Consider the following 9,613-nt stretch of genomic DNA (forward strand, 5'->3'; position numbering starts at 1 on the left):
CGATCTTGTTGATGGACTAGTAAGTAAATCTTTCTAAGTTTGTGTGCATTTTATTTTGTGATTTCACCGGAATGAATAGAGTCTCCGCAACGGTGATAGATTGAAGAGCGCGTCCGAGTGAAGACTGCGCGCCGCCACAAGAGACACTATGTATCCATGACACTGATAGCAGCGGGCATGAGCGCTCAGGTTGAGTTCAAAAACACATTTTAGCGCTAGATCTCTTATTTAAAGGCACACTATGCAAGATTTGTACCTTAATATAACAGCTTCAAAGGGGTATCAGGCCGTGAGTGCAGAGACCAGTCTATGGCAGACGCTCTGCGTGAGTGGCATTTACGACAGTAACGTTGCATACAAGTACTCCACAGCGACTCTAGGGGTCACTGTTTGACAAAAACGGAATTCCTGCATAGTGTGCCTTTAAAGATGGGCAATATGGCCAAAATCTTATATCACGGTTTATGTCCATTAACTTTATTTAGCTATTTAGGCCTACCATACATAGGTCTACTCTTTATTCCGGACATGGCCGTAAAACATCACCCGGGATTTCAAAAATGTCTGGGCACACATGAACAGAATCCGCTGATAACAGACACTTTTACACGGACGCGCATCAAATTATCCACTATTAGCCACATTTTATGCCATGCATTGTAGATCCGTTTACAGAAGCTAACTTCATTTTTAATGTATCTTCCAAAAACAATGTTGACAGCAACAAACTTTTCCATAAAGAGGTGACATTTCCGCTAAATTGATTTCCTGGGGCATTTTTAAAAACCTTATTAAATAGTAGGCTATATCATCATGTAGCCTATAAGTTCTTGAAGTCGTCATGAAACGGAAGTTGAGATTGTCCTTTTTTCCTTATTGTGACGTGTATCCGAGTGAAACGGCTTCTGAAATTAGAAAAAAAATGTAGGGCGAGGCTTGATTTCGTCCTTCGGGAATTGATTGGATCGTTGGAGGTTGGGTGTTGCTAAAAAAATGGAGGCAGATTTGAATGCCAGTATACAGTCAGTTGTGGAGGATTTCTCTCCACCACACCACCGTAACCCCCCGATGAAGAATTTTTAATTGAGGAACCCGACGATGATAACGAGGACGAGCAAACAAATTTTCCGGAAGGAATCACCCCATATTTATATGAGCCTCCCGCGAACCAAGATGAGGCGGCTGATAGTCAAGTTCACCCTTGCACACAGACACTAACTCGCTGTTATAGGAAAGAGGACGTGAGGAGCGCAACCAAAAATGCACCTAAACACCATATTTGCTGGCTGTCAGTGACACTGACAGGTTTCTGAGAGGCGGGCCAGAAACGAGACAGACCCCAATAGCCACGCCCTCTAGTAATAGTTTTTGACCGGAAGAGAAGAGAAGTCGTTTCGAGGGGGGAGGGAAGGGTAACGTATTTGATTAAAGATTATAAGGGTACATGAATTTTAAAAAAATAATGAAGTGCACAGATAAATCATTTATAATAAACACTACAATATTACATATAAAAATATGAATGGTAAAATTTGATTTCATGACGACTAAGTTTAACTGGTCAATTTAGTTAATAAGGGAACCAGGGAAATAAAATCAATGTATTGATTCTAATAAATGTAGACGTAAATGCATACATACATAAATAAAAGTGGAAATAAATAAATGCATAAATAAATAAAAAAAATATATAATTATACATAAATAGGGAAATAAAAGTATAAATAGTCATTTATTTTAGTTTTTTAACATTTCTTTGCGTATTTATTTATTTATTTTTAAATTTTATAGGTTTGGTCCTCCATATGAATCTAGCTAAGGCAAGCAGATAGTTTTGAACACTGGCTGGTTATGTACTTGCTCAAATTTATTTTGGATAATTTTTAACCCAAAAAAGTTACGGACTGGAGCTTTAACTATCATGTGTTAAAAATATACTCCACATTTCGAATTTTTACCGGCAGTAGCCTATGTTGTTAACTGAGTTTCTTTGTGTGCTGCACGAGCCTCAACAGCGCAACCTTGTTACCGTCAGTAATAGACATTTCCACTATCGATCACAACTTACAATAAATGTAATAAAATGATAATCATTCTCTCGTTTTAGTGATTCCCGACTTATTTTTTTGTTATTGATGTTGTCATCAGCTACTTGTCCGGTCGGGCAAGTAAAATTCTCTTTCATGTGTCCCTTCAAAAAATCCACTTGTCCCAGACAAACGGTCAAGCGTTAATGTCAAGCCCTGAATATGCCTGTCAATCCAGAAACTTTCCAATGTGTAGTTAGCAGCATGAAAAATAGAGAAAGCGAAGAAAGACTCGCTGCAATTATAATCGCTGAAACTGTCAAATACAACGTGAGATACACAAAGCTGCACTCTTGTGAAAACTCCCGTTATAATCAATGAAGCTGTCTACGCTGTGCAATGAATCTCTTATTGACATCGTGTTTATACTTCATTATAACGAAAGGATTCGTGAACATGCAGAACTCGCGTTGAACAAAAACAAATTTTGAGCGGTGTTGAGCAGATTCTGACTATCTTAAACATTTGATTGGCCATTGCATTCACGTATCAAAAGACATGTCTGTGATTGGCTACAAAGCTCAACGCTGCAAAAACACTGCAAATAAATATTAACCTTTGACGCTCTTCACAGGAGAGTTTTAAAGAAGCCTGCTATTCAGCACTGCAGAACAGCAGGTATCATCAAATTAAATAATCAAATAAATCTTTGGCGGGACAAAGATTAATTTTGCTTGTCGCCAAAATAATTTAAAAGCAGGAAAAACCCTGCAAGTAAACTATTCCTTAATTTAAATACATGGTGCTTAACAGTGCATATGTAATAATAAAGATGTTAAGTATGTTGTGGCATATTCACCAGCCAAACACTCTGCTGGTCTCTTGTTTGTTTTTATATAACTTTAGACCTTCAAAAAGACCACTGCAGGTCTCTGTTATATTTCCCTCATACACGCCTTTGTGAAACCAAAGACCTTTGGCTTCTTTTGACAATAATAACACTGCCCACTGGGTGAAGGGTCAAATGACTCTTCTTGGGTGAGGAAAACAGATCATACAGAAACAGCCTCTCTTTACAATCAAAGCACATGATCATTACTTTACCTTTGTCTGTGGTGGCTGATTTCCCAAAGCTACTTGCAATGAGGTCACCAGTTAAACCCAGGGACCCATAAGCACCTCCATAGATGTCTTTAACAAGCATATCCACATTTGTGTGTTGTCCTTTGGAAGCTAACTGCAAAAGTTCATCAAACCTCTAAGACGGAGAATGGGAATGGAAATTCAAAATAAGTAAGTGCATGAAAAATAAAGAATAAATAAATTCCTAGTAAAAATTCACAAAATGAACCACCTTAGTTTTTGTGAGTAAAGCTCCAAGACCCCAAAAAGTGCCACCACCTATAGAGCTGCCACCAATACGCTCAAATTTGTCCTCTGATTCAACCTTCAAAAAAAACATATGGACGCTCGCTTTAGAAAGTCACAGTCTACAAACTCAGCATTTCTGTGTGTGTGTGTGTGTGTGTGTGTGCGTGTGTGTGTACAATGTCACAAAGACATGTAGACCCAGTGCAGTATGGGTATACCTTTACTATTGAGACTCCAGATCCAATGTTTATAAGCAGGTATGGGAAGATGTCCGGGTGTGTATTCTGGAACCGGAATTCAGAATCAGCGTGTTTGGCATACACAAAAGCCTCATGGGGGATATTCTTCAGAACAAAGTTGCATCCCTTAATCAGACAAGTCATTTCATCCTCTTTGTCCACTCTAAGAGAAAAATATATATACAACTACCATTACAACAATACACAATAAATGCTTTATTATTCAAATCCTTGAACTCAAAGCGTGTCTGTATTGTTGTTCTCAGTAAGCTCTAAAATTCTACTCACTTTAGCTTTAACTTTTTCTCTATCAAATCTTTGAACTTGTGCGCTCCTCCACCAGTAGCTTTGATAACTTTGGTTTCCGTGTTAACCAAGTGGACCTTAATGAAATCCAGGCAGGTTTCAATGTAAGCATTCTCAAACTTGATAAAGTGAAGACGGGCAGTAATCTCTTCCTGTACAGATATCTCATAAAGAGGGTCACCATCTGTTTCCTGGAAACCAGTAAAAATCTAAATATTATAATACATGATTAAATAGACATGACATCCACAGGTAAAATGACAAGACCAAGACTTCATTTAATAATAATACAATAATTATATTTATTATAAATGATAAGTATAACTATAATTATTGTTGTAACTAATGTTTACATACAAAATATTACTGTAAAGTGCTACCATAATTAAAAATATAATATGTATAATATAATATTACAACTAGATTAAAATATGTTTTAACCAACATGATTCATCTAGAGAATAACCAGATTTATTTACAAAACATGCCATTCCAAGGCAAGCATCACTCTAATAACAGATGGACAAGCACATATTTGGATAGTGTACTTGTCCATAAAGTCAGACACTTATAACTATGCCATTAGTGATTACTCATGGAGAGAAATTAATATAGGTAAATCCCTTGTCAGGTTATTCTCACACATATTGAGGATGTGTATAATCCTATGAAGTTACTACTACTGTAGCTACTGATTAGGCAATCATTACTTTATTATGTTCACACTGGTGAGTGTTGGTCTTTTGGTCCCTTTTCTGCATTTGTTCAACAACAAGACAAGAAACCAATACTAAAATTTCTTTGTTTGCATTACTTGTTTCCTAAATAACATGTGTTAAAACCAAGTATAAAGTTATATACTGTAGTATAAATAATACCTACAAAATATAGAGTTTATTTATCTTCTTATTTGTTATTGCCATGTCAGCATCAAAAGTTATTTTCACTACCTAAAAAAATTAAAAATAATATTTTGTATTTCATTATTTTCTACCACAAACTTTTGATCAGCAATTCATTATTATGATTAATAACTATTAATTATTAACAGTCACTTTTTTTTGTCAAATCCTGAGTAAACACTCAGGTACAAAAAAAGTGTACTGATAGTGGCGGGCTCGGAGCCTAAAAACCAAGCTAACTCAGATAATTCTGTGTTTTGAGCAATTCGGACATTACCAAAAGTGATGATGTCTGAAATGTTTACTTTGAATACCCATTATCCTTAATTTGATTGGTGGACTCAGTGCACTTGTTAAAAACAATCACTGGTTGGTTAGTCAACCAAAGCAATGTGTAGACACTGGCTCTTCTCATCTCACTTTTTTACCTGAATTGCCCTTTCATATACGTGCCATGCTAAAAGTCCTGTTCACACTGACATGGATTAAGTTGCCAGTGGTCACAAATTCACTGTACTGTTGGTTTGTAATAGTCGCTCATACACATAAAAAAAAAAAAAAAAAAAACTAAGGTATGACCATTAGAACCCTGTGCAGTTCAAATTAAATGCACTACCTCCTGCAATACCTTAATAGACTGGGATCTAATGCAAGGTTCCTATTTGTAGACAGTTAGTTTAGTCTACTTTCAACACCAAGTTATGATTAATTGTTAATATCTCCTCTTTGAGCTAATTTGTTACACCATCAAGCAGGAACTTAACTGACAGTGGTGATGGTTATCTATTGCAGCTGAACACAGTGGAAGACAGTGGAGATGAACGTAAACCTTTTTAGACAAAGGGACAGCCGTGTCAGCGCCACCAAATTAGACAATAGTAGACTACATCAGACAGTACAACTAAAGGAATAATTGGTACTATCTTTGCACTCCTGCCCTTTGGTAAGCGGTATCGAGCACTGAGCCCCAAAACATCCAGAAACAAAAACAGGTCCTTCCCTGAAGCCTTACATATCTATAACAGACATTTAACAGCCACTATTCTCTTCTACAGTTTACTCTGAAATATTATGTTGAAAAAGTACATAATGCAAACATACATTTATACTTTTCCATTTTCTTTTCTTTTTTAATTCTTACATTTCCTCTTCTTTATTCATGATATGTTGTATATTTTTGATGCAAGTGCTCAGAGACCTTGTGTGTTAGTACACTTGATCAATGAAGCTTTTCTGGGGCTGATATAAATGACTGATTTATATAATATTATTCAATCTAACATTAATTAATATTTGTTTTGTTTTACTTTTTTTAAGTCTATTAATTTCTCATCCAAATTTCTGATACTGCCTCCCTTATCTCCAAACAAAAGGACCCTAATGCCATGGGGTTACATGAGAAAATCTTACCTGCAAGCTTACCTTCGCTGAATGATCAAATGACCTGACTTTGGCAACTTTGTGCTGAACAGTGGAATAATAGGCCAGTTTTGTCAAAGAGCCACCTGTCAGATAAGATGAGGTCAAAACATTTCTTTATTCTATATTTATATACACTTAACCTTATATTATACGATAATTATTCTGTTATTAACACATTACACAAGGGGTTGCTAGAGTCCATCCAAAAAATCTGACAATTATAATAATGATGATTGCACTTTGCAGTCCAGAAGAACAAATAAACATCTCATCGTTCGGGTTTATTTCTATAATCAACATTATTCAGTTGATATCTACAGCCTCGACATCTCCATTATAAACGTTTGATTAGGTTTCTCACATACATTGAACGAACTGTCAGATTAGCAGCACGCGCTAACAGGTTTGAGCACAGCCCTGCCCAACAAACTCTGCCACGTCCAAACTCCACAAGTGATTGTACTGCGAACAAGAACAGAAAAAGGGTGGAAGTTTGCATGTGATGATACCTATATCTATAGCGAACCTCTTGGCGTTCTCCAAGTTGCGGAAGATTTCATCCGGAGGGAGTGTTATGCTCTTATCCATGCTGTGAGATCCTCTATCCGCCCCTCCAGACAGCGCCATCTTACTGCGAATTTTTTTGCGAACTGCGACGCAACGTGAACGACGCAGAGTTATGGCGAAATTTTACAGTAAAAGTCCCATACGCAGAATAGAATAGAATAGAATAGAATAGAATAGAATAGAATAGAATAGAATAGAATAGAATAGAATAGAATAGAATAGAATAGAACTATTTCCTTTTCAATCTGAAACAATTAAATTTCCAACATCATTACCTCCATTAATCTGAGAATAAGATGGGTAACTATTTAACTAATTCACAGGTAACATTAAAATGATCATTCAGATTCACATTTTCATTTATTAACAATTTTATAACATGCCAGTCAACAACTATAGTTTAATTTGAGGATGCACGATCTGCTGATATTACAGGGTTTTTTTAAACAAAATGTGTGGGTAATTGAAGTAAATGACTAATTCATTTCACAAACTACTGAACCAAACTGCAAGCCAAGACCATAAACTGGTCATTATCAATCTCACAATGAAATACACAACACATGTTCTTAATACTTCAGTACACTACTATAATATGATAGTTTCACTTGTTATTTACAGCATAGACCTAGGTCTTCAACAGGAATTCTTGACCCTATAGGGGGTCGGGCTGTGGCACGAGGTGTCTGCCAATTATTTTTGGATTTCTTAAACTAATTGTTATAAAACAATATTAAGTTAACTTCCACCAGAGCTAATTTTTGCTTTGTAAATATAAATGTTATGTACAAACATATGACTCATCAATAATAATTATTTTAATATCAATGTAAGCAATTGCATAATATTAAATTTAATTATATTAAAAAAATACATTATGGTGCTATCTAGAGGCCAGACTAAAAGGGTGTCCCTGCTTTAACTCTCTGTCCAGCAAGAAGTCCTTGGCCTGAAAAGGGTTTCTTGAAGATGATTAAAGTTTATTGTTTTTTTTGTTTGTTTTTTAATCAAGCACTACAATATGACAATGACATTCACCTTTATTAAAGGCACACTATGCAAGAATTGTACCTTGATATAACAGCTTCAAAGTCATTTCGGTGGTAAACAAACTCATAGTGGGGCGAATCATCCTGGTAATAAAGCTTGGCGGGGTCGCCGCTGGAAAAACCAGCAATGCAAGTTTGAGAGGAGCGCCCCCGACAAATCTCGCGAGAATCACGACTTGCTTTACGGCAACGACGTCACACACATCAACAACCACATATGAAGCACGAAGACACTTGCGCGCATTTCAGACGTGATACTTGACGATGGAAAAAGCAAAGAAAACGCGGTCGGAAGAGACTTGGAAAAGGAAAAGAGAATCTGACGCGTGAGGAACCGGAAAAGAGTCCCTGATTCGCCCTCGCTATGTGTGTGCGTGTTGTGTGAGTGAGCGCGAGGGCGGGCGCGGCTGATGAGCTGATCAGCGCCAGCTGTTTTGAATGAGGATGTCCGATATATTGTTTGTTACCTCGTCCTGTCTTTGTCAGTTGGTTGTTGAGGCTACCAAGGTTCTACTCGCCGTGTTCTCCTGCATTCCACTCCTGTGGTTTCCTGAGATTTTCCCGGAGGAATTTCTACCTGTTCCTGCATCTGTGTCTGCCCACTGCGTCCCTGCGTTGCCGAGCCTGAGTCTTCTTCTGTCTGCTTCCATTTTGACCCACACGGATATCTACTATTGTGCTCAATAAATTACTGTTTACTCGCAACTGAATCCTTTGACTATTTCCTTGTGACAGTTCCACTCGGTCGGGCTTTCACTAGTTGGCGCGAGCTAAAAAGCAGCACTGGATTCAACCGCGATGCTGACCTGGCGATCTTGTTGATGGATTAAGTAGCCTAAATCTCTTATTTCTAAACTTGATTGCGTTCTATGTTGTTGCGCTTGCTTGTAGTATGCCATTTTTTTTACGATGCTGTTCATTCATCCATTGTTGATAATTAGACCAGTCCAAAAATGTCCACATATGTCTAGATAGCTATTTACGACAGTGTAAGTGTTCCACAGCGACTATAGGGGTCACTGTTTGACTAAAACACAATTTCTGCATAATGTGCCTTTAAAAGTATTTTAAAATCTGTTGTTAAACATCCAGGTGAACGTCTCTGGTTACTATCGTAACCTTGGTTCCATGAGAGGCGGTAATTCTACACTGCGTCAGCTGACGCTGCGGAATGACGCTGCGCTCCTCCCTTCTCCACTTTTGTTGAAAACATGGCGGCTAACACAATGTCTCGTTCCTGCCTCTCAGGGAACCGAGGTTACTATAGTAACCAGAGAAGTTCCCTTTCGAGAGCGGTAACTTCTACATTGCGTCAGCTGACGCTGCGGGAACCATGGCTGCACTGATCTAGGGCAGACACAACGTAATAAGCACTCAAGCATGAAAGTAAACAGTGTCAACGGTGGTAGCTTCCGACTGAAGGAAGGCGCCGCGCGATTCACATGCATCCGCAAAGCCCTGTTACAGCGCTCTGAGCGTCAGCGTCACGTGAGGATGACAGCTCAGCAGATAAGCGGGCAGAGAAACACACTGTGCTTTGAAGGGTGTAACGTTAAAGAGAGACTCAGGCAAGTAGCCCCTTCTCGGCCGGAGAGTAACGCTGCAGTCGACGCCGGGTCCAAAACAGATTACATCACCGTCCATGAGAACACGTGTAAGTCTCCAATGTGCTTAGCTGAAGCAAGGGCAAGGAGCAGAGCCGTATTTTAGGGAGAGCTCCTTAACAGCAA

The 9,613-nt window shown here is 38.0% G+C and overlaps 1 protein-coding gene across 6 annotated transcripts in view; it reads right to left on the minus strand.

Moving 5' to 3' along the window:
• The window catches only part of pank4 (pantothenate kinase 4 (inactive)), a 43,661-nt gene extending 36,734 nt beyond the window's left edge, over nt 1–6,927 (minus strand). For 2 of the 6 annotated variants that reach the window (XM_056244093.1, XM_056244090.1), the window contains exons 1-6: nt 6,777–6,927; nt 6,256–6,350; nt 3,926–4,134; nt 3,617–3,800; nt 3,382–3,474; nt 3,132–3,285 (exon numbers count right to left, since the gene is read on the minus strand). In XM_056244093.1, coding sequence (XP_056100068.1) covers nt 3,132–3,285; nt 3,382–3,474; nt 3,617–3,800; nt 3,926–4,134; nt 6,256–6,350; nt 6,777–6,894 — 853 coding nt within the window. In that variant the 5' untranslated portion in view covers nt 6,895–6,927. The remainder of the gene's footprint in view (nt 1–3,131; nt 3,286–3,381; nt 3,475–3,616; nt 3,801–3,925; nt 4,135–6,255; nt 6,351–6,776) is intronic. The other 4 variants (XM_056244094.1, XM_056244092.1, XM_056244091.1 and 1 more) reach the window with 4 other exon arrangements.
• Between the last annotated feature and the right edge of the window lie 2,686 nt (nt 6,928–9,613).

Source organism: Rhinichthys klamathensis, unplaced genomic scaffold (assembly GCF_029890125.1).
Source record: "Rhinichthys klamathensis goyatoka isolate OS25496 unplaced genomic scaffold, OSU_Roscu_1.1 h1tg000907l_1, whole genome shotgun sequence".
NCBI classification, from domain to species: Eukaryota; Metazoa; Chordata; class Actinopteri; order Cypriniformes; family Leuciscidae; genus Rhinichthys; species Rhinichthys klamathensis.